This window comes from Corvus cornix, chromosome 2 (assembly GCF_000738735.6).
Source record: "Corvus cornix cornix isolate S_Up_H32 chromosome 2, ASM73873v5, whole genome shotgun sequence".
NCBI lineage: Eukaryota > Metazoa > Chordata > Aves > Passeriformes > Corvidae > Corvus > Corvus cornix.
In genome coordinates, this window is record NC_046333.1 from 40,856,161 (window position 1) to 40,883,766 (window position 27,606).

Consider the following 27,606-nt stretch of genomic DNA (forward strand, 5'->3'; position numbering starts at 1 on the left):
AGCAGGTTACAGGTGACACAGAAACATGGCCAGGTGTGTTTAAATGTCTCCAGAGAGGGAGACTCCATGACTTCCCAGGGTAGCATGTTACAGTACTCTGCATCCCTCATGTAAAGAAGTTCTTCCTCATGCTGAGGTTCTTGCTGTAAAACTTTAAGTAGTTTTTGCATTGTGCTTGCTTTGCAAATAGAATGAAAATTATATCTTGAAATCAGTAATCTTCTATTAAATATTATATACTACCAGGAGAAATAATTTCAGATAATTAGGAAATTAGGAAAAAATAAATTGGTGCATATTTTTTTCTTTTTCCTCTCTGGTGACCAGTGAGGGGACCTAAGGGCATGGCATGAAGAGATTTATGTTGGATATAAGGAAAAGGTTCTTCACTCAGAGGGTAGTCAGACACTGGAACAGTCTCCCCAGGGAACTGATCACGGTCCCAAGCCTGCCAGAGCTCTAGGAGCTTGAGGTAACACTCTCAGGCACATGGTGTCATCTGCAAAATCACAGAATCACAGAATCTGCAGAGTTGGAAGGTACCCATCAGGATCACATTCGTTGTGGGTCCCTTCCAGCTCAGGATATTTTATGATTATGGGTTTGTTTGGAATTTTTTTTCTTTCCCTTAAATTTGGGAGAGGGGGGTGTATGCGTGTTTATGGTGGTGGGGGGTGTTGTTGTTTGTTGAGGTTTTCTGGTGTTTGGGTTTGTTTTTTTGGGGGGGGTTGGATTTTTTTTTTTTTTTTTTTTTTTTTTTTTTTTTTTTTTTTTTTTTTGTTAATCATGAGCAATTCCGACCTTTGGAGTAGCAATTAATTTAACTTAAAGATACATGCAGACACGCCGGTTAAGGCAAGGAGGCACGGAGTGATGGGAAAGCCCGGGAACAGCGCTTCGGGCTGCGGCCGCCAAGGGACGCTGCCGCGCCGCGGGCGGCTTCTGCCTTCGGGAGGGCGGGGAGGCCGCGGCTCCTCCCGGCGCCCGTTCCCTGCGGCGCTTCCCGGCGGCCCTTCCCTTCCCTGCGGCTCCTCCCGGCGTCTCTTCCTTCGGCGCTTTCCTGCGGCCTTTCTTCGCTGCGGCGCTGCCCTGCGCCTCCCGGGCCGGCGGCCGGCCCTCGGCACGGCCCTGCCCTCACCCCGTTTCCAGGAGCGAGTACCTGAGCAGAGCCGCCGGTGTGGGAGCGGCCCCGAGGCCGATGGGCTGGGGTGAAGCGGCGGGGCCGCGTCCCAGATGCATTAATTACCCGGTAGTGCGGCTCACCTGCTGTCTCGTTCTGACCCCTGCCTAAACACAGCAGATGCGCTCGATGTTCAGCCCGCTGCTAGGGGAGGATATTTGTTTCAAGGGAAAGACTCCCTGTGTGAGGAGGCGGTGGCCAAGAGGAAATACGGACAGGGCTATGGCACTGGATGGATGGAGAGAAATAAAATCCACAAGTTTGTTAACAAAGTTCAGTTTCTTACCATGAAATGATGATCAGGACAATTTAAGAGAGGTTCTACTTCCTCTTTAAAATGTCACTTCCACACTAATATTAAAAGACAGGTGTTTCTTGATCATAGAATCATAGAATCAGCAAGGTTGGAAGAGGCCTTTAAAAACATCCAGTCCAACCATCAATCCAGATCTAACACTGTAACCACTAAATCACTAAAGCACACCACCCAGGGCCAGATCCAGACGCCTCTTAAATACCTCCAGGGATGGTGACTCTACAACCTCCCTGGGCAACCTATTCTAATGACTGACCGGCCTAACAGTGAAAAACTTTTCCTAATACCTAATCTGAGTGTCCCCTGGCTCGGCTGAAGGCCATCTCCTCTGGTCCTCTCACTGCAGTCACAGTAGAAGAGACTGACCCCCACCTCACTACAGCCTCCTTTCAGAGAGTTGTAGAGAGGGATGAGGTTCCCTCTGAGCCTCCTCCAGGCTAAACAAACCCAGCTCCCTCAGCCCTTCCTCATAGGATGTGTTTTCTTCACAAGCCTTTTTGCCCTTCTCTGGACACGCTCCAGCACCTTAATGTTCTTTTTAAAGTGAGGGGCCAAAAACTGAACACAGTACTTGAAGTGTGGCCTCACCAGTGCTGAGTGCAGGGGGATGTTCCAGAGAGCGTGACTCTGTTCTCAGGCTAGTTTTCCACAAACATTAGGCATTAATGGGGTCAGTTGTAGGCCGGGGATTTCTTACATAAAAATTCTAATGAGATCTTGTCTCTATTCTGGGAGTAATGCCTTTAGGATTGTCTCTGCTTGGGTTAGATTGTTGGCGCTTAAACTAGGGAGTGAGCTGGGATCATCCAGCTGGGCACTGTGTTTTGGGCAGGGATGGCTGAACAAGGGCATGCTGCCTATGATGCTCTGTGTGAAAAACATGAAGGCTGGTATAAATACCGACATGGCTGAAGGATGGTATCGTAACTGGTATCCATGACTTTCTTTCCTGGCTCTAAATTAGTTTGCAGGGCTTCAATCTTTGCTACCAAACAGAAAAAGAGTGTAGTTAGTATGCCAGTGTATGTGTATGGACATATGAAAGGGGGACACAACCTAAATATTAAAACCAAAACTTTATAATGCCAGATTCAGTTCTTCACAGCTGCAGGTGTCTCGATAATAAAATAGAAGATGACATTGTTCAAAAGTTAAGTATTAAATACATCTAAATTAGTTTTCTACCAAATGAGTAAAATTACTGTTTACATCTCAGAACTTTGTAAAAGTCAATAGACTTTTGGGTATCAAATGACTGAGGAAGAATTGGTGTAACTGTAAAAGAGAATTTTTAATCCCTTTGAATCCTGTTTTTACTGAACCTGAGAGTAATGTGCATGTATCATTAGAAACTGTAAAGTAGAAACCAATTAGCTCCTAAAGTTACATATTAGACTTAGAGGATCTTCTGAAAAAAAAAAATAATGGAAAGTGTTCCATGAAGTGGGTAAAAGCATTTTTTTTTCTGCATCAGTAGGCACAAGCCTTTAGACATTGCTTCCAAATCACTGTTAGCCACAGTTCCTCCAGTCCACCATGCTTTGGACCTGATTTACATTTGTTACCTCATAACGCTAAGCAAGGTGCTTTGAATTTAATGTGTTAAGCCATCAGACATGGACCACACTATTCAAGGTCCAGAATGTTCCATCTTCCTTAAATGTTAATGGTAATTTGCAGATGTGCATTTATGAACGTATTACATGGGGGTTTTTTTCCTTTTTTTTGGCAGGTGACATTGGTGACGGAAGAAGGACAAGAATGATTACATATCCATAACTCCCAGCAGTATGTCAGGTAATCATATTTCATAAGAACACCTATGCAATATTTCTTGCTGTTCTGGAGTGATTATTACTAAATATTTACTGAAAAATACTTATTTAACGATTTCTGAATTCATTGGTGCTGGGAATGGAAATCTTTCCCTAGAGCACAGAGATGTGGGACACATAGTAATCATCCCCAACATTTTTGAAACTCTCATCTTCCCTGGTTTGCCTTCCAGAGCCTAGTTGTGTTCTAAATGCACGTTCCAACTTCAGCATTCCTGCTGAAGCTGCCAGCACAGGAACGGTTTCTGCTGAGTATCCTGGTCTAAGTTGTTTTGTAACATGGATATATCCCCTGAGCTTCAAAGTGAGACAGTCAAACTTATTTTACATAGATTGCCAAGTACACTTTAGAGAATTATTGACTAAGTCTGCAGGTGGCATGAAGATCCAGAGTTGACATGACCATTAACCATTTTAAGCCTCCTTAACCATCTTATCCCTACCAGTTGCAAAGCATCTGAAGGCTACACATAAATTAGCTGTGTCAAACCCCCCCTGTATCTAATCCCAGAACAGGGTATGTAGAAAGATGTGCTTATTACGTGGAGATAATGTAGAAGGCCAGAGAATTTCAGGCTTCCAGAATTTGTTTTAGTATTCTCAATTTGTGTAAGAAAATGTTCTACTGATACTGTTTGTCAATGTGTATTTCAAGAGCCAAATGCTTAAAGGGACCTTTTAAAAACCTGTTTGTAAAATGCAGCATGTGCTACATAGGAAAAATCATTACTAACAAGACTGTATTCCTGGTGCTCTGGCAAAGAGACAGCTTATTTAGTCTGTGCAGATCAAATATCCTTTCCTTTTCCTTAGAAGGTTCCCGTCCATTTGTACTGGCCAGCAAGCTGCATTCACCAACAAAGAAGGTCTTCTGGCTTTAGGTTTCTAGATAAGAGGCAGAGGGTAAAATTCATGGGAAGAAACAGAGTATTATATAAATACATGCTTTCATAGTAAAACATATTATTTGATAACATGAAAAGGTGTGTCTTTTTATGGTTTCTTTGCTGCCCATTGAAACAGAGATGGATATAAGACGGAAGCAGAGGGCATTGAGGCATTTTGTGGAATGAAGTGGAATACTGACCCTTGGTTGGTGTGTCAGGCTCTGACTTAGCATCACTGCCACATGAGGATCAGGAAAGAGTTAGTGTCCTTAGGCTGCATTGGCAGGCCCTACTAGAGTGGTTTTGCATTGTCCTGCAGGCATTCTGGGCATGGTGATTTCATTTGGCAAATACCTGTTTTGGAAGAATTCAAAGGATTGGCATGTAACTTGTTCTCTTCCAACTCTCTGTTGTACTCTCCCCTGTCTCATGTTAACTGTGTTTTATGGCATTTTACTACAGGGCTTGACATTGGTGTGGTTTTGGAGGGAATAGTTAATAGCTTCTTCTGTGTGATGTCAAGAGATGAGGAAGGAAACACAGTGTACTCACTTTATCCTCACCTTATCTGTTGGGTCTGTGGCTTCCTGTGGAGGGTGGGTTTATGGAGATTTTCCGCTAGCACTCTAACTAGTCCTGTCTCCCTGGGCTTGCCCCTGGCAGGGCAGCTCTGCTAAACTCAGTGACACACAAAGCCTAATTGAAAGCACCTACATTTTCTGCATTTCTTTTGACAGAAGTCAGCAGAACAAATATGTACAAAGAAAATAATAATAAAAAAAAAACGGTTGAGATGGAGATGACTGTTTGTACAGCTGTAGTTGTCCAGCACTTTTCATTATGAGATGTTCATCTTTTCTGTTTCTGGTTAAGGAATGGCATTCCCGACATGAGTGTAAACGTGCAAAGAAGCATGGATGAAATTAAAGTCTTTCAAACTGTATTTAAACTTCATAAATACCACCATCCAGAGCCAGAAAAGAGTCCTTTTCTAATGAATGATAATGGAAGTTTAGAGTCTGTTATTGAGTCACTGAAATATGGGAGCAGAATCTAATATGAAACCAAACCAATTGGCTAAAATAACAGGCTGTATCATTCTGTATTTTTGGTAGATAATTTCTCTCCCCATATGTTATGTTTCTACTGCAGTATGTATTTTCCTCTTGTAGGTACTGCCTGAAAGCCTTCAGGTTCTAGTGCAATGTAGAGAAATTTTTCTGACAGGAGATTTTAGAATTTGACCTTGACAGTAAAGCTAAGCTTTAGTACATTTGCCGTTTCCATAAGAAAAATATTTTGAATATTTTGACATCTCATCTTTAAAAACGCATACTGGTGTGATTATTTTACATGCTTATAGCTTTTAATAGAGAGGTTCTAGTTTGTCAAAATTATTTTGGGAATTTCAAAGTTGTGGGTATCATAGAAGGATTTCAGAAATACAGAAGCCCTTACTTAAAAGTGAATAAAATTGAAAATAAAAAGCAGAGTGAATGTATGAGGTAAAATATTCGCATGCAAAAAGCTAAACCGAAACACAAAGACTGAATTAATGAAGTCAAAGCTACTCTTCCTTTTTCTTAGAATGCAGTCAGAGTTCACCCAGCAATACAGATAGAGTTAATGAACACCTAATATTGGGTACTTGATGTCATAAGAAGCAGACAAGTGAAAAGCTGGACCTACAGGTTTTGTAGACACAGTGTTTGTCAGTTTGCTTTTGCAACTCTGCCTATTCCAGGTGTCAGGACTTGCTGAACTAGTTTTTTTTACAACTAGCACAGATGATGACCAAACACTGAGATAAAGGGATGCTTTAGGAGAGGGAGAGGTGGACATAATATGTCTTTGAGTACTATCTCTGAGACAGACGCATTCTGTTCTCATTAACTGAAGCTTGGTAAAGTAAATAGTTTTCAGATGAGCCATCACACACTTAAAAGTAACAAAGCAAATCTAAAAGTTTAGCTTTTCTGTTTTGAAACATTGTTTTTATTAAGCGTGGGTTGTCTTTTATAGAATCACAGAATGGCTTGGGTTGGAAAGGACCTATAAAAGTTGTCTCGTCCAACCCCCCTGCAATGAACAGAGACATCTTCAACTAGATCAGGTTTCTCAGATGCCCATCCAACCTAATTGTGAATGGGATAGGGTACACCTTCTCTGGGTAACGTGTTGCAATGTTTTAACACCCTCATTGTAAAAACCTTCTTCCTTATATCTAATCTAAATCGACCTTCCTTCAGTTTAACAATTACCCCTTGTCCTGTTGCAACAGGCTAAAAAGTTTGTCCCCATCTTTCTTATAGGCCCCCTTCAGGTACTAAAAAGCCACAATAGTCTCCCCAGAGCTTTCCCTTCTCAATGTTGAGCAGTTTCAACTCTTTCAAGCTTTCCTCATAGGAGAGGTGTTTGATTCCTGTGATCACCTTGGTGGCCCTCCTCTGGACTCACAGGTCCATGTCCTTCCTGCTCTGAGGACCCCAGAGCTGGATGCAGTGCTCCAGGTGGGGTCTCATGAGAGGGGAATAGAGGGGGAGAATCTCCTTCCTTGCTCTGGTGGCCACACTGCTTTGGGTGCTGCCCATGGTATGATTGGTTTTCTGGGCTGCAGCAACAGCATTCATCAGCAGTTTTAAAGTTGACACCAACAATTGCTGCCCACAGAGTAATATCTGAGAAAATAATTTTATCAGCATTCTAAAATCAGGGCTATCTTAGCAATAACGGCACACATTCTTTCTTGTGCATACATTTGCACAATAGAATAGAAAAAAGGTTGGAAAGTATTATTTTCCCATCGAGAAAATAGTGTTTTTAAATTAATGTGTAACATAATTTTAAAAGTTCTTTCTATTTTAGCACTCTGGTTTAGCATCACTATTCACTGGCAGTAGTTATCACTGGAGGCTCCCTTCTGTACATTTTCTCCCAAAATGTAGGACAAACCCAGAGACATATCTTCATCTTACTTTATTTACTGGAGTGATAACTGAAGAAGAAATTCAAGAATGGGTTCTAAAACCTAGAAAATAGTATTTGTAGGATACAATAAATCTCATAATTTTTACCTTCATGGCAGATGAAGAGAGAATGTAAGGAGTGGAATAGTGGTTCCAGTAAAAACTGCAGCAGTTCTTTCACTGATTTCAGTAAGACCAGGGTTTTACTCTGCTTTTATTTGGGAGCTTCAAAATCAACTCAGTCATTGTGCTTCTACTCAAATATCCACACTGTTCTGTTTGACCGTAAAGTTAGATCAAGATAGGAATTATAATAAAATTAAGTGCTTACCTTGGGGAATATAATTTAAATGTCATAAATGCATATTTTCAGTAAGTAGAATTTAATATGCAACGTTTCTTGAAACAGGTCCCTCATTTGGAGAAGAAAATTAATCAGCTTTCGTGCAACAAATCCATTTGAAAACCAGTGTCTCCAAGGGTGTTGCACGTAGTTTCCAAGAACTGGGAAAAGTAATAGAATAGGAAAGGTACCACATTTTCTTCATGAGTCTTTTCACTGTAATGCTCATTACCCTGTAAACTTGACATTAATTCAGATGGAGAACAGTTTATTGTTTAATATTAGCTGAGAAATTATTTCTCCCATATTTCTATAATAAATTTCTTAGGATAATTTAATTTGACATACATCACTGTCTGACACTTCTTTGCCTGCCAGACCATGATAAAATCCAACTAAATCAAGTGTATTATTTCTTTCAAGTAACGGATTTTTTAGGAGGACAGTAAATACTTTAATATAAGGTTTTGTTATGCCAGGATTCAGCAGCTTTGTAATGAGCTTTTGGGGATTTTCAAAAGGTTAACAAGATTTATATTGTGGGATGTTTTTGCATGAAGCTATGAATCACTCCATGATGGCTCTTATTACTTAGAAGCATATTTCTGAATATGCAGTTAAAAATACCACACTTGCCAAGTTCTAGGTTACAGACACTCTGGGTTAATTTTACCTTTTTTTTTATGGTTCAGAATTTAATATTTTAAAAAGTGCTTTGTAAAAGTGCTACATAAATACAAAAGCCAAGTAGTCTGTTAAACATTTTATAATGTTTCAAATTTTATGCAATTCTTTAATATGCTGGTGTTTTCTTTCCAACTTAAGAATACCTCCTGTTTTTTCCACAGAAAATTACACATTTTCAAAAAAAAAAGGGGGAGGGATCTGGTTAGATTTCACAAAGAAGGGAGAAAACAAACTTGTTTTTATGTTTGTTTAGGGGTTTTTTGTTTGGTTTGGGTTTTTTGTTTTGTTTTTTGTTTTCAGGGTTTTTTTTAGTTTTGTGGCATTTGCTAGTCATTTTAAGTACATTTCATTATGTTAATGCTGATATGTTTTTCCTTTTCTATTTTGTTTTTAATGATCACTCAGTATATGTAGTCCCTTTCTATAGTAGTTTTATTTAAGCCAGAGCTGTTTCTTTTGTTAACTCATTTTTCTGACATTTATTTCTGATGGGAGCAGATTGTTGTGTTTGACATTTTGAGTATAATTCTTAGACTGTGTAGCTGTGTTTCACTACTGGCATCAGGTTAGGAGGACTGCAAAGGGTTGTCAGTATAAAATGTACTTGTTCATTTCACAGGCAAGAAGCTTTTAGAGTAGTTATTTTAAAGGTCCTTCTGTTTTTTCTGTCTTCTCCACTAGCCTATAAAATAAAACATTTTGCTGTGCTTGCCACAGGAGTTGCAGCCTGCCATTCTATGATCTTCAAAAGCCTGACCACAGCTGCTGTTTATTTCTTCTGGTAACTGTATGTCAAAGCAATGGACTTAAAACACTTGCTCTTGGTACTGATTCCTATATGTAGAGAGGACTGTAAATTTTTTTTTTTTTTTTTTTTGTGCCAATTGTAAAGCTGTTGGTAAACTCTAGGATCAATCCAATCAGGCATTTTCCAGTTATTTCCATATAAACAAAATACCTTTTACATTCACTAAAGGCACCTCTCATTATGTTCTTTAAAAGCATCAGATTTGCTGCAGTGCTTATCCTAGAGGAAGACAAATGTTTCAGGAAATGTGTAAATGTTGCAATACACGAAGCCCAGACTTTCATTATTGCTTTGTTGTGTTTCTGAAAATGCTTTAGACCTGTACCAAGCTTGAGTTTATTTGAAGTTTAAAAGAATTTTCTCGTCACATCCAAGTTTGTCTTTTTTACTGAAGAAGTCTTTGACTGCATTGTTTGGGCAAACTTTATTTGTTTATTTAATTTTTCTGTCTTAACAAATTACATATTTGTTAAGACTGCTAGTTTTAGTATCTTTATTTATTTTACCTGGCCATTACTCAAACCTCAGTCCTTCAATGAGAGGTGTTATTTCAAGATACTGACTATCTCTTTAAGCAATTCTAGAACTAAAATAACTTGGACTGTTTCACCACCTTGAAAAAAGAAAGGGCTTCAGTTATGTGCATGTATTCCCAGGATTTCGTTAGCAAGCAGTGGCCAAATATACTGTCCATTTCCCAGTGGGAACAAGTGGAAGGTCTAATGAGAGATTAGGGAAAGACCATATGAATTGATTTGAAAGCTCATGGCAAAAATAGTACTCAGAATCCGGATTTTAGAAAAGGGTGACGGTGATCTGAAGTGATTTGTGGAAGTGATTTGAGTGATTTCCTAAATGGTTTCACTGTAACTTACTTGTTTTTAATGATCTATTTTATGTATTTTGAGCTGTGTTCTGAAAATGGTGTTTTGTCTTCTCACTTTTATTTTAGTGAGTTCCCAGGCATTACAGGAATTATCTAACACAACATGAAGAGAGTAAATATCCATTAACATTCCCGTATTCACCCAAACAGTAGTCTGCAAAATGAGCTCTGGAGAGGTGGATTGCTGTCTGTTGGGCATTAAATCAATCTTGCTTTATAACAAACAAAGGGATGTGATTCTACACATAAAAAGACAGACACTGGGATTCCTTGCCAGAGGGGTTTGTGAATACAAGAAATGTACTCAAGAGTAGACTGGGGTATATTTCAAAGAGAGATCCATTGAGTATTGCTACATTTTAGAAAGGCCACAAGGGCTCAGGCAGTCCCTTGGGCTGACAAGTAGCTGGCGATTGGGAGACTCTAGGTGGGAACTCTCATATGTGCTTGCTTTGTTCTTACTCTTCCCTGAGTATCCACTTATGACTCCTGTTAGAGAACAGCAGCCGGGTGAGCCCTGTGGTTTGAACAGAACTGCTGTGCTCAGGTATAGCTTCTTCTCAGAAAAACTCCCTCCCATGTGTTGTACAGAACTATGAGAGGGAAGAATGCATTTAGCATCTATGTGGCTGTAGTGGTTAGCACCACTGTTCTAGTTCCATTGTGTGCCCTGGTATTTTACTGCTTTTCCCTCTATAGCTTTGCTCATTAATTTCTTTTGGTAGGTTTGTTTTATCTGCAGCTGCTAGAAGATCCCATATAGGCCTACACAATTCCTGTTCATTTCTCAAAGGGCAGGTTTTCAGAGAGCTCTTTACATACCAAAACCCTGAACCATGATCCATTTACTTCTCTGTGCTCAGAACCCACCTCTGGTTAACTTACAGATGAACTGTCATGTTCTTCTGGATATTCTCTTTCCCTGATTAATTTTTTCTCATGTTTAAGAATTTGAGCATAATGTCAAGCCCAGCTCTTGATAAGTATATGTGTAGTATTAGTGCGTTTTTAAAAAGTGATTGCACTGATTCAGAGAAGAAGCTCATTAAGATATATCAAGAACAAGGATAAAGCTATTACACTGTTTATTACAAGTTTCCTAATACTGCCTTTTCTTACACATTAGAAACTGTTTAAAAAGTTTATTGTAATTATCTGTGCGCTCTTCTTTCATGGTGATTTAATACTTGTCCAAAAGATTGGAAATATTGAAATTTAATTTATCTTGAAATCCATATTTTAAAATGTAATATTTAAAGATTTTATAATACTGCCACTGCTAAAGCAAGTAGCAGGACAACAGTCCTGGATTAAATAACCCTGTCTGTATACTTCCACAAGCATAGCCATATGCATGTGTTTCTGAAATATTGAAAACCACCTAATGGTTCCAGTAGACATCGCTGGTTCTACCTGCTACAGTTCCTTTCAGTCTACAATTTTTTTCTTATAGGCAATGTAATTTTTATGTTTTAAAAATTCAGGAAAGGAATCACATGTTCTCAAAGGTTTTATTTAGCACATTTACAAAGGCAGAATTTGCATGTTTAAGAAGAGTCTGGCTACTCTGTGTGAGCTGGGCTCCATCCTTCTGCTTATTCAATGATCATGTGAACCTAGTTTAAAAGTTGAGAAACTCAGTTGTGAAGTGTTTCCCTCTTTTATAAAGCAGCATAAGGAGAAGATGCTATGGTGTTTTTTGGGAGAAAATGGAAGGATGGGAGAGAAAAGAGGAGGAGAAGAGAAGAAGAAAATTAATCAGAGAAAATAGAATGCTGTGAACTGACAGCAAGATTAATGAGAAGAAATGAAACCTTAGGCTTGTCTGGCACAGATGGTTTTGTCTTCCCCAGCAGAACCACACATGAAAATTTTACATGCTTTTACTTATAGTTACTTTGTGTGATTTAAAATGCTTGAACAAAGTATGAATCAGGTGTTAAATTTACTGGGGACATATCTTTTAATTGTAGCTTTTTTTAATTGTTGCTTTTTTCTTTTTTTCTCTCAAGTCATCAAGTAAAAATCGTCTAGTGTTACTGGACTGCGTCTATACAAAGCTAGGCTGCTTCATCAACCTACTGTGCACCCTCAGTCCTAATCCTGATTATGTTTGCCTTAGTCGATCTCTCTGAAGCCAGCCCACTTCAGTGTCCTTACATGCTTGCATACTTCAGTGGCAAAACAAAAAAAACAAACCAGTGAAGTGCTGTTGTCTTTGCTGCTCTGTTTTCAGTAAACCTCAAATATCCAAAAAGGCAAAACTTTATTATGTAAGTTTTGCAATCGAGTAAGTTAATGACAATTCAGAGTTCTCTAAGTTGTTCTCCTACTTGCTACTATTTTGATCAGCTGCAAATTGAAATACGGTATAGAGAGAATTTTCTGTAGGAATCCTGCTGTGAGCAGTTTTGGAATGTAAAATAACTTTTTGTTGTTAGAGGAGGTGTCTTTGTAACTGGGAAAAGAGCAATCCTCTGACATCTCAGAACTGTTAATTTACCTTTTGCCTAAGTGACAGCCTGTTGCTGGGGGTGAAAAATAAATGTTTGCACTCCCCCAAAAAGTGTGAGCAGTGTAGTCAGTCTCTGAGGAACAGGGACTGATTGCCTGTGTGGTCACAGCAGCTTTTATCACCAATGGATCTAGCTGTCAGCTGGAGCTACTGTGGTATAAAGCAGTAATAGTAATAAGAGTAATGCAAATCCAGCCTTGATTGGGCAGATTCCAAGCAAGGAAAATTAGTGCAGTTCTGAGGGCTCAGCAGGGGGAATTTAATGCAGTGCCTCTAAGGTTACTGTGAGCATGGGGGACAGGCTTCCATTTTCAGTGTAGTTTTTGGTCCTATTTTGTGCACTCAGTTTTTGTCGGGATCAAAGTTCAGGGTTGGTACACAGCTCATTCCAGCAGGAAACACTGTCCTTCTGGCTGGCTGGCTACCACCTCCCATCTTTCTGGAAGAAACAACTTAATGACTCTCTTCACTTGAGTTGTACTAAAAAAGGGAGACTTTTTTGTGTATCGCTTCTTTGACCACTGTTGGCAGATGCTAGTAGAGAATCGGGGGAAAAAAGTGCATAACTGAGATGAAAACAAATGAATTGTTCCTTTTTTTTTTGTAGTCCTTTATATACAGACGTTTAGATAACACTGCATGTTTGAGAGCAGGCCAACCTTTACAATCACTCATTATGGAGTCTTTGCTTTGGCCTGTAATAAAAGAATTCTGAGGGATTCCCCTTGCCTATCCTTTTAGTTAAGCTCAATGGGCAGTTCATCTGCTGAAACTTTTCTGCTTCTGTAAAACAAACTTCCCTTTAAAGACCCTCTGATGGGAATTTGAGGAAGTCTTTGACCTGTTGAGTGCTAGGATGCCACTTATTACTACAATGTGCATTTTGAAATTGCCTGATGATTCCTTGATGAGAAGAGCTCCAGCCCTGCTTATTAGTCTTCCTTAACTACAAAACAGGGCCTGTGGTTTTAGTCGTGGTTCATCCCAGTAGGCTGTACGGCTTTCTGCCGTGATTATAGCCATTTGAACAGTAGCTAGATGGAGAGAGAGATGCTTCTCCTACAAATAAGGAGCGCAGACAAAATTACATTATTACCCTTTATCAAAGATTTTGGGTTGACAAGACCAAGAGCAGATGCAGGAGATTTCAACTGTTTTTTGTTTAAAAAAAAAAAAAGAAGAGGAGGAAAAAAAATAAAAAAAGCCTTTGAGAAATTCACGCAGGATATGATAAAACCAATGGAGTAGAATAAATAATGTAGTCCTCTCATGAAACTAATTTAACATTATAATAAGATGAATGGTAATTTAAGATGTAAACATCCACTGTGCCACAGTATATGAAGTACGAGAAAAGGAGACAAAATATAAGATCCCTCAGTGGTAGTTCCTTACAACTTAATCTTTGTCTAGCAAAACTTGAATGTGAAATGTCCCTGGTGACTGAGAAGAATTTTTGAGATAGAGTGGAAACTTGTGAAGTTAAATGAACTGTAGCTAACGTGGCAGACAAAATAGTGAGACAAATCTCAGAGGGAACTAAAAGGAAAAGATAGGATATAGCTTCTTGATGTTTGGCTAGCCTTGGTAAACTCTGCCTGGATAAATTGCAAATGATAGAAATTGTAACAGAATCAATTTCTCTTCATAGTTTAAATGTGTCTATAATCATATTTCAAAGTGCCACAGATGCTTTGCAAACACAGAAATTGGAAAATATGTTTTGATTTTATTTTTTAAGTTATGAAGGGTTTTGGAGTCCCTTGTTAAAGTTAAAAATCTATAAGCCTTGTGTGAAACCCTCTCTGAATCCTTGGGGAACAGAATTTTTACTATAGTCATGAATGTGTGGGTTTTAATTAAAATCAAAGGTAACACAAATCCTCATAGGCTAAAAGACAGCAAAGATGGTCTTTGATATCAAAGATAAATTTGTGGAAAAGATAGAGAAATTTTTGCTTAATGAGATTGAACAGCCTGGATTATGAATCGCTGATCTTGAGGACTAATAGCAAGACCTGAGTAACTGAGAAGATAACTGACATTCTAAACAAGGTCAAGAATTGTGTGGCATCATTGGCCTGCTCAAGGAGCTGACAAAGCATGGATCTGTTTATGAGGGTGTTATAGAAATGCCTGTGTTTTTAATATATGTATTGCTCATGCCTGACTCTCGCATTTTGTGAAGATGCAGGATCATCCATGCAGGGAGATATTTTGGGTGTGAAGGAACTCAAGGTAGAGTAGCCTTGTACTGAGCTAGGAACACTGTTTGAGGTTATGCAAAGTCTAGAGGAAGGGTGGGTTGTAATGCACAGTTCCTCTTTCTGCCACAGAAAATGAAGTGCCTAAGTTCAGACTTTAGAAGGAAGTTCTCAGCTCCCAGAGGGTCGTATCAGAAAAATCCTATTTCTCCCTCTGAGCTTAAATTTATGAAGTCAAGAAAATATCAAAGTGTTCAAGTTACTAAAAAAAATGTATATTCTGTTCTTTCTTTTCAACTGCCTAGTATTTTCTGCGTTACTTTTACTATTCTATTTTAAACTGATTATTCTCCTACAAGTGATATTCTCTTGCCATATTACCTGCATTTAGAATTCATTTTTAATTTTACTAAGAAATCAAGTCTGAACTAAGAACAGATTTTAAAGTCAGAAGTAAGTAAGTAAGGGCAAATTATGTAGGTAACTTACCTGCCCTTTACGTTGAAGTCTGTGATGCCAGGTACTTTCTCACACAAATTCATGTTATTGATGTCCAGCTGAGATACAGCAAGTAGAAGAAATGGACTTGTAGCTGCAAATGTCAGGTGAGTTTGTATTCCTAGCAGAAAAAAGGGGTTTACATCTAAAATTAAATAACATATTGAGGAAAGCTGTATGTACATACAGGAACTAACATAGGATAACAGTATTTAAAACTAACCATGATTAAGTTTCCTGAATTTGTCCTGTACTAACTTAAGACTTCCACTTAAGAGAAGTCCTAAGACAAAAGATTTAGAAACAGCAATATTATGATAGATCTGGTAACTGAAATCCCAAGTTAATTTGAATAATTTTTATCTGGAAGTTAATGACTTAGCGTGCACTTACTTATTAATATGTTATTTTACTGGGTGAAATGTATATAAAATTAATTCTTAGGTTGATTAGAGCAGCAGAATCTTACTATGATTAAAATCACTGTGGGTATCAGTCATCAAATGTCTGGAATTTGCTATTTTCTTTATACAAGTTAAACAGCTATTTTGTATTTGAATTTTGTTACATATAATATAAAATAAAATAATTTCTTTAAATACAGAATATTATTGTTGATGGGTCATTTCTATGGAATTTAGTTTTGCTGCCCAAAAATAGAAACTGAGCTGTATTTAGTTTCGCAAATTTATCAGCTGGTGGTATCTCAGTTTCTTCTATACCAAAGAATAAGTAATGAGCAGTTAGATAAAATCATGCAGCTTTAGTGTTGTTCATTATCCACGCCAGAGCCAAGTGTCCGTGCTCCTGTGATAAAATTAGCATCTCTGATACTCCACTGTGACCACAAGCAGAGAAAGGCAGTAGGTAGCAAAAGCGGAACTGCTAAGCATGCCCACATAAGAATGTCATACCTAGGTAACAGAGTGTCTCTCAGGTCAGCCTACGATAAGAGCAAAGTCAAACAAGGCTGAATCCTTGATGTTTTGTGTTTAAGTATCTGACAATTGTTCACGACCAGCCTCGACCTACAAGACCTCAAATGATCATATGAGCAAGGCAATAAATCGGTGGTAACTTGCCCTGGGGCCCATGTTGCAGTTGTGATGTTGTGGAAGTTACATCTAGTGTTAGCCTGTCCACATAGATCTGCCTGCTTTTTCAGGATTCTCAGACAGGAAAATTTTATATTTACTTGTACCGAAGGGGAACTATGGTGGCTGAATGGGCATGGCTGAAAGGTTCTGCATCATATCAGTGCAGTCCAGTGGAGATGCACGGGAATACCACAGCATCAGGAGAGCTGGGGAACCACTTGCTTTCCAAAACTCCACACCTGAGCAAGATTTTGGCAAAGCCAACATTTTGTAGCCCTGCAATATTTGCCAAACATCCAGGACGTGGCCTCCTGTTGTGGGACAGACTGATTCACCTTCCTGACAGAAATCAGAAATGGAATTTAGTGGGCATAACAGAAAATCGTTTCTGTAGGAAAAGACACTTCAAAAATTATGATATCCAGAAGAATGGACAGCAGCTTTCGCAATGCCTACATGCTTCATCTTGGACTAGTACAATTTTACAGCCAGGCCATACAAAAGCAAACTTTCAAATCATGTCAAGTGCCCAGGAATACCAAAAAGAAGAAAAAAAGTGTAAAGGTAAATAATGTTATCATGCAGGACACAGCAAATGCTGCATTTAGAAAAAAACAAAACAAAGCAAAACCAGGTTATGTCTTTGTTTACTGTCAGGGGTTTGGCCATTGGTAAAAGCATTATTATGTGGGGGTGTTTTCTTGCTACCAACCTTTTTTAAATTTTTTTTTCATCAGTGGTAATTGTGGTTTTTAGTTTTCTCTTCTATTTAATTTAATAGCTTCGTGAAGAGCCATTATGGCAATGTGATGAGTGCTTACTGGGGGTTTTTGTGTGATACCTAATACAAAATAATATTTCTTACTTTAGGGCTTTTAAAAAGTATTTGTCTCTCTCTTTGTGATGTTTATAAGCTGATCAAAAATATTTTCTGAACCTGGCCTTTTTTAATAAAGCATATCTTTGATACATTAAAATGCAAAGACAAAAGAAAGCATTCTTTTCTGCTTTCAGGGTGTTCAGCTCCCACCTGTGACTGTGTTGTTTGCCTTCTTTCTTATTACTAACCATACCCAAAGCCTCAGTAAGTGCAGGTACCGAGCTCAAGTGGGACTTCTTGGAATATTCTCTGCCTCACTAGTCAGGAGGATAAACCATTTTCTCTCAGGTTGTTTTGTTCACACTGAAGGAATTCCTTTTAAGAATCACAGTTGCTAAGGTATTAGCACAAATGTAGTGCCTAAGTTATTCTTATTCCTTTATAAACTTGGATAAATTCTTCTTCATTGCTCTTTGCCTAAAAAATAATTACTGTATATTGGGAGGGAGGGGATTACAAGTTGTTTTCTTTTACTTAAGTCTTGCGTCACTCCAGGAAGAAAGATTACAGTGTCAGGCAGGATATCACCTCATGAAAAAGTTAAACTGGTCTAAGTACCTGATTTCTTTAGATTTAGTTGTGCTTTACCTCAGAATGCCTCTTTGCTAACAGATGTCAGGTGTTGATCGCTTTAACGTCTTACTAAAGGCTGTCAGGAGGCTACCAAACCCAGACAGTCCCATCCAGGAGCCTGTTAATTATGTTATGACAAGCTAAATTAGCCTGCTTTCTGCTTGGTTTTATTTTTGAACAAATGAAACTTCTTACCTTGATGTTTTCATGTGAAGTTGAGGTAGTGAATGACTCAAAAAAGGTACACATTTTAAGTATTGGCCATTACTTTCTCAAGAGATAAGCTCTGTAATTAACTGATGTCCGCTAACAGGGTCTTCCAATTATGATATATGGGGAGGCTTAACAAATTGGGTTGTCTGGGTCACAGGTCTATAATTACTTTTAGTAATATTTGTTTAGGGACCGCCTTAAAAGTTGTCAAACATTATTCAGGAGTTTTGTTAGCCCGTTTGTTGGCTGACGTCTCAAGGAGCAAGTGCTTTCAACAAGCGTTGATGAGACTCTATGCTACCTACCCGTGTCATGAATAGTGCAAGAAAAAGCATGCACAAGCCCTGGAGGAGTCCTGATCAGGAAAGAGCAAGCTCCATTCTCTTTTAACCAAATTTATTCAAGGTGTCGGAAATATTTTGAGGGATAACTGGAATTGTAGTGAATCTGAAAGTTTAAATATAAACTATGACATTCTTTGTTATCCAAGCAGACTAATGAGTCTGAAGTATTTCAATAAAAGGCACATCACACTGGCATTTTATGAGTCACAGACAAATTTAGTGTCATGTCATAACTGAGGTACAGTGGGTTTTGTGAGAGGAGCAGTTTTAGAGAAATTATTAGCTTGGTACATGTGGAGAAAAGAGGTGTGCTGTTGTCTAAGTAAGATTTTCCTCTGGTTCGTACCGCAGGCAGCTAGTTTGAATCTTTCTGCATCTGTTGCAAACCCAAAGAAATTATTTTATGTCAGAAAGGCATTATTTTATGTCAGATTTAGCTTTTTTCCTTTCAACTGCTATAATAAATGTAGCATAGACAAAATGATGATTTTTTAGTGTCTTATTTTCCGCTGAGACCTACTCCAGGAATTGTCAAATGCTGTTGTGACTTTTCAGCACTAGAACTCCATAATCCTTTGTACCTTATGATTTCTTGCAAAAGCTTGTTGTTATTTTGGATTCCGATGTTTGAGGTTTTCCTAGTTTAATCTCTAACAGTAAGTTTGCGTAGTCATACTTCTGAGGAACCATTTTGAGTCTTTGATCATAGTGCGTAAAGTGAATGAATAAGGTGGTGCAAATACACACATTAAAGAGTTCATTGTGTGGGCACTGAGCTGTATTTGTCAACTCATGTGTGTTGTAAAAGCCACATTAGTTTTGCTCAAAAGCTGTTACAGTTTTCAGTATATTTTCCTTATGATATGAGAAGATCTGTCTGGGATGTGACCCAAAATTTGAAAGTGCAGATTTGTGCTTGCTTAGAAAAGCAGTGATCTAATTTCTTTTTCTTTTTCCCCAAAACCATCAGAGGTGGCTGAGACAATTCAGGCAACAATGAAATCTATAAATAGGAGATATAACAGTTATTTTGTAACATGTAAAATTTTGTATTACAAAACTAGGAGCTGATAATACAGGCATGCAAAACTGTGAGGAGTTCAGAACAGTATGTTTAATCCCTCAACTACATGTTTAAATGTGCAAAAATTTTTACCAAATACCCGATTTTTATTCATCTTTATGCATGAAGTCTGAACAGCAACCAACAAAAGATCCTTCCATTTGGTCCTTTAGAAGTGGCACTCTGCCCTGACTGATTTGAATGCTCTGCAATACCTCCCACATACCGACAGTATCTTTTAGAACGGCGTGCAGGGGCCCTATCTGCAGCACTGCAATACCCAGGACTCTAGACCAGGGATGCACAGTTTGGAAAAAGTCAGGAGAATAGGACTCTTGCAGGTAATATGCCACAGCAGATTGGATTGCACTGAATGATATTTCTTTTTTCTGTGTCGGGGACCTCTGTTGTTTGGGCTGTAGCTTCCGGAGGATCATCCACAGGATTTTTGTCTTTCCTTAACATTTCTGTGGGTTCATTTTGGTGGGTTTTGTAACTGAGCTAAGTCACAACAGAAGTGCATCTTAATGGGGGTATTTCATTGTTTGTAATTGAAAGTCTTAGTCATAATTTGTAAAACAGGAGTCAATGAAGAGCTGAATGGTGTAGTGTAAGGTGGTCTCTTCTGCAGACTCCCCTTTTCAGGCATTCTAGGCCTGATTTCTGGCTGTCCAGTTAGTATCACTGACTGCACTACACTTCTAATTTACACCAGGGTGAGTACATAAAAACCTTTGGGGCATTCCAGGCCCATGTTCAACAAGTAATTTCTGCCTTTTTCAGAGCAATGAACTAACACCTCAGGCTGTGAGAGGTTCGAGCTTTGGATCCTCTGCTGTTACAGTATAAAAATTTCTGGGTTTATCACTGGCCTGTTTGCTTGAATTGAAGGGTTTATTCTGATGGTGATTAACTTCCATGTGTTCACATAATCAGACACTTGTGAACTAATAAAATTCCAAATGTGATATTACATTGCTGGAGGCAACGAAAGCTCAACATGACATGATGTAAAGACACGAATATTCAAATTTGAATGCAAAACAAAGAAAAACTGTTAATATTATTCTACTCCACTTTCAGACTTTTGATAAAGACACTGTCTGACTGTCTTGTATCAGACAATTTAATTCAAGGGAGTACATGAAATGAACCTACAGGATTGGACCCTAAAAGATTAAAATGAAAATATTTTGGGAATATTTCAGTTTTTAAAATCTTTGCAGTGTTCTTCAAACTGATTTGTTTCCAAGGGAACAACAATCTGCAGTGCTATAAATCTCTATAATACTAGCATATCACAGGTAAGGAACCCACATTTCTTGGCAGTGTTCATCTTTTTTTTTTTTGTTTGATGGAAAAGTCTTTCATTCATTTTTTTGTTTTCTCCTCATCCTTCACAGTTTCATGTAATTTAATTTCCTTGCAGTATTAAAGTAACTCTTGACAAAAATACTACATGTGACACATTTCTAAGCGTTATTGACATAGCAATAGAAAACAAGAAATGTTTGAGGGATTTATTTTGGAACAGAAAGTAAGTCGCAGGCTGTGCCATGTTGAAATACCATTTCCTCAGGTGCTGTCCTGGCTGGAACAGCTCTGTCTACACAAGGTTTCAGTTCTGTTTAGTTTTTCAGTGACAAACCTAAATTCCATCAGAGGGTGAAAAAACAAGAAAAGATTCGTGGGAATTTTGACTTTGCTGGCAAAGCAAATCCACATGGGAAATATTCCCACGAAGAATTTAAAGCCTAGTTCTCCAAAGCTTTTCTGAGTGGTGTAAAAGTATCTAGGTATTGTGCTCTGCTAACCTGTAAAACACAGCCTAACCTCTGTGGGAGCTCTGCATAAATTCCTGTTGGTGGTACAGGGGATCTTTTTGTGGTAAACTAACAACCCAGGTACTGTACTTGGGAATATTTTATTGGGAGTGTGGAGAAGGAAGCTCAGCAAGCTATATATGTTACATGCACTACGGTATTACCAACCCATCACCTCAGTGGGAATGGTTTGGGGGTTTCTGTGTAAACAACTATTGCAGAATTTCTTGAAAGAAACACAAGCGTTTTTTATGAAGTGCCGAACATCCATTATTGAAGAATCAGATCCTGCACGAGACACGCTTTTTATCACAAACTCAGTGTTTGTAAAGTATAGATGATGGGCCTGAACCGAAATGAAAATTAACTTTTATTGTGTGCTTTTTCACACTGTATTTTACAATGGTATTTGTTGACTTAGATAATGGTAAATGAATGAGGGTTCATTAGGGTTTTACTTGTTGGATTTCAGTAACTGTTAGTGCTCTTAACAAAATAAAATGTTAGTTTTTCTAGAGCTTTAGGAAAATAAGTTCATTTTGGAGGCAATTTTATTGACTTCAGTAGCACAAATCTCAATGGAGTTCAGTTTGACTTACCAAATGTACTATTATTTTATGAACAAGTTAATAAGAAATGCATGTTAAAGATGCTTCTTTTATAGTTAGAGGGGGGGGAAAGCTCCAAGCATGAATTTTAACTTCTCTGATCCTTGGAAGGACTTGTCCTGAATTTGGTACTAATTAGACATTAACTGGCAATGCTGCTTATTTAAATAGGTTAGTTACGGTTGTTTGTTGGAAGGGAAAATATTTCTCTGTTGGCTCCTTTTATTAGTCTGAAATATTAACCAATATCGGATAGGGAAAAATATGTATACGTCATGCCCAGTTCTTACCTACTGAACTTTTGAGGACTATTTAATAGTGTGTGTTCATTAAGATCGTTGGATGTATGCTTAACATCCTAGAAGAAAAATGACCAAGTTACACAGTAATTTTGGCAGTCCTTTAGTTTAAAATGAATGAAATAAGAAAGCTCTCATTATCAAATCAGTAATAATTCAGCTCCCTAATAATTAGAACAGATATTAGAAAGGAATATCATTTTGTTACTGGCTTCACAAGTTTTACTGTATCTTAGCTGTTCTGTAAGGAAAAAACACATTTTTCCTAGTAAAAAAACCAAATAGCAGCTAATATAAGTTAAAAATAAATTGTTTTAGATCAAAAAAGAATGGCTAACTAAAGAAGGTATATTAACCATATTGAAGTTTGGGGTGCATTAAGCAATTAAGATATCATACAGTTTTTGTTGTAGTCGCATTGACATGTTCATAGTTCACAGGTGAGCCAAAATGAGCAAAAAACCTTCCTTTTCTCGCTCTGTTATCAAAAAAGAGGCTCTTTAAAAGTACTTCATTACTGGAACAGAAGAGATAACAAAGCAGAATAGCAAAGCAATTAGCTTATTGATAATATTTAAGCAGTGTTCTTTTTGCTGATTATATTATTTTGAAGTTTCCCACCTGTTGAACTCAATAGAAATTACTTCTTGAAATCACTGAAGTTTAGAAAAGCTGCTTTCCCGTAAATGCATTACCAGGCAGTGGGGAGGATTGTGTGCGTGTGGAAGGCTGGGGAGATTCATGCATGTAATTCTGTAAAACAAAATCAATAAAGCTGATGACAGATTAAGTTGCTAAATTTTGTAAAACTAGACTACTGTTCGGGTCATCAGCACAGTACTATTGGATTTTCTATGGTTTAATGCTGAAAAACAGGATTATTGATTTTAGGATTTTCAGTGTATCCCCTCTGGGAGTTCTTAAGCAGTCTTTATAATTCTTCACACTTAAGTTGACAACTACAGTGACATAACTGTGTCCTCGCCTTAGTAATCATTTTCTAATCATATTGGAAAAGGCTGGAAATGGTTTATAAAATGATTATTCCAGACAGACAGGGGAACAGGAGGGTTGTCAGGATGTCACTTCTTTGTCTGGTGGTCATTGCTACCTGACTGCCATCTTCCCTTGGAATTAACTTACAGTCACAGATTAAGACCTTTGACTGTCATAAATCTGCTTCCCAATATGTTTGACTGGCAGGGGAGTTCACAAGCCATCCCGATATAAATAGGATTTTAGCACATCCAAAGTAAAACGGGCTGTTCTGCAGCTGACTTTGTTGGTGTATATTCATTGCTCCTCTCCCGATCCATGTGTATGCATGCCTGCATGTGTATGCATGTGTGTGTGTACGTAAAGTAGAAGCTGAGATAGGCTAACAAAATGAACTACTGTATGCAAGAAATATATGAAGTGCACCCAGCTGCTGGTAGCAATTGCTATATGCAGTCCACTGATTATTGCACATATATCGAAGATAATCAGGGTTACAGCAGTTGTGATGCTCAGGTCCTGCACAGTAACAACATATATATGGAACAGGCCTGGGCGGTGAATCAGCCTTATACCTGTAGTTACCCTGGAAACGTGTTTAAAAGCGAGTACTCTGACATGGACGTGGCCCTGAATCAGTACAACCAACCTGAATTTTTCACAGAAGAAAAACCTACTTTTTCTCAAGTGCAGTCGCCATCGTACTCTCAGAAGAAAGGTAGGGGCATTTTATTTAAATACCAAAAAAAAAATAACCTCTGTTTTTGTTTTTGTTTTGCTTTAAACTTACAGTTGCATCAGTTGGTTCAGATGCATCTTTGAATGTGAAGGCTGCCTGTTCAAAATTGAAAGCAGCACTAACATAGGTTGCTAGGTGATTGTAAGGTTTTCGGTGAGCGATGAGGATTTCCAAGCACTTTTTCTTAATCTATAAGAGACATTTGCAAATATATTGCGCTTTTTTCTGCTTTCCTGGGCTATTAAGTTCCTTTGCTATTCACCAGTGAGCTCGATAAGAAAGTTTCTCTTCTGAAATGTCGTCATTATATATTCTGCATCTTAAAGCTATGTTTCTGGTTACATACAAACTAAGTCCTTGTTTTCAGTAAATGTGAACTCTGTTTGCTCAGCAACTCAGGCAAAAGATTTTGAAAATAAGACTGTAAATATGTATGGGAAAATGATTGTGTTTGAATTACTATGTTTTAAGTGAAAACCACGAGTTTCTGATTATGCAGAGCAAAAAAGACTGAAAATTCAAGAATATATCTATGCAAGAAAGACGACTTTGCATCCAAAAGATTGCAAATCCAAATCAATATTTTTGTGAGACATGTGCAGTGTCTGGTCCCTCAGGGTTAAATCATTGCCAGTTTTTAGAATTTATTCTTTTGCTTTCAAGTAAGCAAAGGAGATTTAAAAAGAGCCCAAAACACCAACAAACACTTGGAAATGTTTTTGATGTTGTTTGTTTTGAACTCGGACAGCTGAACTGACACATACAAAGTATTCTCTGTGTTTCTTTAAAATCATTAAATTATTAAAGAAGAAAAATAAACAGTATGTTATACCAAAATAGTGTTCTGTTGTGATAAGACCAGATTTTCTGTATTCAGTTTTCCAAAATCCAGATGAATCTGATGTAACCAGAGAGATAAAGAAAACACCATTTACCACTTTTGAAGTATCTTTGTAGTGAAAAGTAGACTGTTTAATTTTATTAACTACATGGAAAACTGAAATATTTTCCTTTGGGCAAAAAATATTCATTAACCCTTGAAGCAATAAATCTGTATGATTGATAGAAAAATGTCTTAATTTTATACTGTGAACAATATCGTATTTCATAATAAAGAAAATTATTTTTAAAATCCTTCTTGGAAGCTGTAGAAACATGATCAAATTGGAGGCTAAATGTGTTTGTGGATAATGCATGTTTTTGTGTTGTGCAACATTTTAAATGCTTTTTAAGGCTATTTATCTGCTGTTGGCTTTTAATTAATGAATTCATAGCCTTTGCAGACTTTTCCCATCTCCTATTTTTGGTTAAAGAAAAAATTTATCTCAGGATTAACTTCGAAGAAATAAAGACTTGCTGTTGCAAAGTCACCGAAGGAATGCATTTTCATAATGTTAAAGGTTACAAATAATAATTGATACACCTAGATCAGAGCTTTAAGTTATTTCAGTACTCAGACACCTGACACCTGCCCTGTGTAAAGTTTTTGTACTTGTTTGTTTGAAAGAATACAGAGTTGTTTTTAAAAACTGCTTGTCTGCCCTTGTTTTCTACCACCTCAGTTTCACTAGGAAATGGCGGTGAATTTTGGTGGAAGCTGACTCTCGAGCAGGATTTTAATTGATCATTCACAGAGATTGAGCAATGTGTTCTGGGATTCTTTAGAGCCTTATTTCTGTGATAATCAATAAAAAGTGGCCTCCCTTCTGTCAAACCTATGCAAATGTTGAGTTTGATAAGCAGAAGAGATCTAAACTGCATGGAACATGTGCATCTTCTCTTTTCTTCTTTTTTTTTTTTTAATTTCCATCTTTTAAGCAAGCTATTGTAAAATTAACAGATCTTTTAATCCTGTCCTAAGAACAGAAGGCTTTTCACAGGGCATGTGTGTCTGTATTGATCCAGAATTGATTGGGGGAGCGAGTGAGTTTGTTAGAGAAGCCTTGGTAATAGCCCATTAAAACAAAATTAAGTCCCTAAACAGGTGTTCATGAGGATTCTTGATTGTTGCAGTTGGTATTTTTGTTAGCGTCTAAAATTTGTCATAATCTTAATAATGTGCTGTTCAAATCAGATAGTACTTTACAGTAGCACATGGACTCTTTTCCTATCAGAATTCTTGCTAGTTACCAAATGGTTAAAGTCTTGTTTTCCCCCGGGAAGAAAAAAAAAATCAACATTTTGTATGCTGAAAAGCTTATAATTTATGAAAGCATATTTAATTACTTCTCTATTTTTATGTCACTTCAAAAGAATTCAGAAAGTAACTCGAAAAACAAGAACAAAAGACCCCAGCAATGTATCACTAAGGGGGGAAAAAAAACCATTTATAAAGCAAAGCCAGTTATTCTAAATATAAGAAAGCTGCTTCAGTTATTACAGTACATTAAAAACTATTATTTCCTGACTATCTGTCAGAAATTCCGATGAAAGAATTAACTTTTAAAGAAAAGAATTGTAGTCCAGAAAATCAAGAGGTAGAGATGTGGGTTTAGCTTTGCATCTACTTGTTGCTCCATTACCTTTTGTGCTCTGGTGTATGCTGTTAAAAGGTGACAGCACAACATTTGTGCAAGAGCTTACTGTTTTATTAAGGAAGCCCTTTCAGACCTGATCCTGCCCTAGGAAACAGGCGGCCAGATACACTTTGTTTTCTGCGTAATTCTGTGAAATCTGATAGGCAGAACAGGGCTCATCGTCGTCAGAACGAGGTGCTGTTTTATCCCAGAGAGCTTAAACTGGAATATTTCCCCCCTCATACAGTGCTGTCAGCCATGGTGAGCTTGCAGCACTGCATGCTGGATGGGTGATGCTCTGGGGGAGCCTGTGGCCCCCTGCCCTTGTGCCAAGGCCGAGCAGACAGGCAAAAATGTCCCTGGATCTCCTCACACCATCTATGCTGTGAGGAGGTGTACCCAGCAACAGGGAGGAGATAATGCAGCTAGGAAGGTACAAAAGAAATATGTACAGGAGTCCAGAAACCTCAGTCTCCCCACACTTGGTGTCTGCACAGTGTTTTGGACATTCGGACAACACAGGAGAGATGTCTGCGAAGTTAAAACTGGCTTTCGCTTTCCTTTGCACAGTAATTTCCTGGACAAGGTTAATGAAGGATGTCCACAAGTGTCTGTGAGGTTAGGCTTTAACTTCAGATTCTGTGGGGCGGAGAGCAGTAAGCAGAGGCTGCCCCCCAACCAAGGGTTTGCAGGGGGGGGATTCTTGAGTTTAGGCTGTAGCAGATCCGACTCCTCGTCCCTGCAGTTCACCTTGCTTCCCAGATACCAGTGAGATACTGGTGAGGTAAATGCCATCTTTTGAAGGTCCCTTGGTATGGTGGGAGAACGGGGCCTTGAAAGTTGTTATTATTGTTGTTTTTATAACTGTATTTGCCATAATTATTTCCCTTTATGTTTTGTCAGGCGATTAACGTGCAGCTGCGAATACGTACTGTATGGGTACTAGAGTATGCAAACTGAATTAGTCCAAACTGAGTTCTCAGCAGTGTGAAAGCATTAGGGAACTTTCTAAACAGCTAAGAAAAAGTAACATGAAGCTTATGCCAAAATGTCATCTCATCAATGCAGGGAGTGTGTGTGGATATAATCAATTTAGAGAAACACTGAGAATTTGTCATCCTGGTCTTTGCAGCAGAGCAGCTCCCAGTATGCTAACGATTATTCAAGGCTGAAAAATACTAATTTTGCTCTTGACCACCCATCTAAGGAAATAGCACTAAGAAAAATTGCATAATCCATTGCATAAATCATTATGCATTTGGAGTTTTGTTTCTTTCATAATAAAAAGTCGATGGAAATAATGTGTTTTCATCTCTTTTACTGTAACCTT

At 38.1% G+C, this 27,606-nt stretch overlaps 1 protein-coding gene across 12 annotated transcripts in view; it reads left to right on the forward strand.

The window, feature by feature from the left end:
* THRB (thyroid hormone receptor beta) overlaps positions 1-27,606 on the forward strand; it is a 157,333-nt gene that overhangs the window by 103,598 nt on the left and 26,129 nt on the right. For 9 of the 12 annotated variants that reach the window (XM_039571677.1, XM_039571671.1, XM_039571661.1 and 6 more), the window contains one exon: positions 3,229-3,293. In XM_039571677.1, the coding sequence (XP_039427611.1) occupies positions 3,287-3,293 (7 nt within the window). In that variant the 5' untranslated portion in view covers positions 3,229-3,286. Of the gene's footprint in view, positions 1-3,228; positions 3,294-16,237; positions 16,787-23,345; positions 23,740-27,606 lie in introns of those variants that run through there. The other 3 variants (XM_019285659.3, XM_019285658.3, XM_010398946.4) reach the window with 3 other exon arrangements.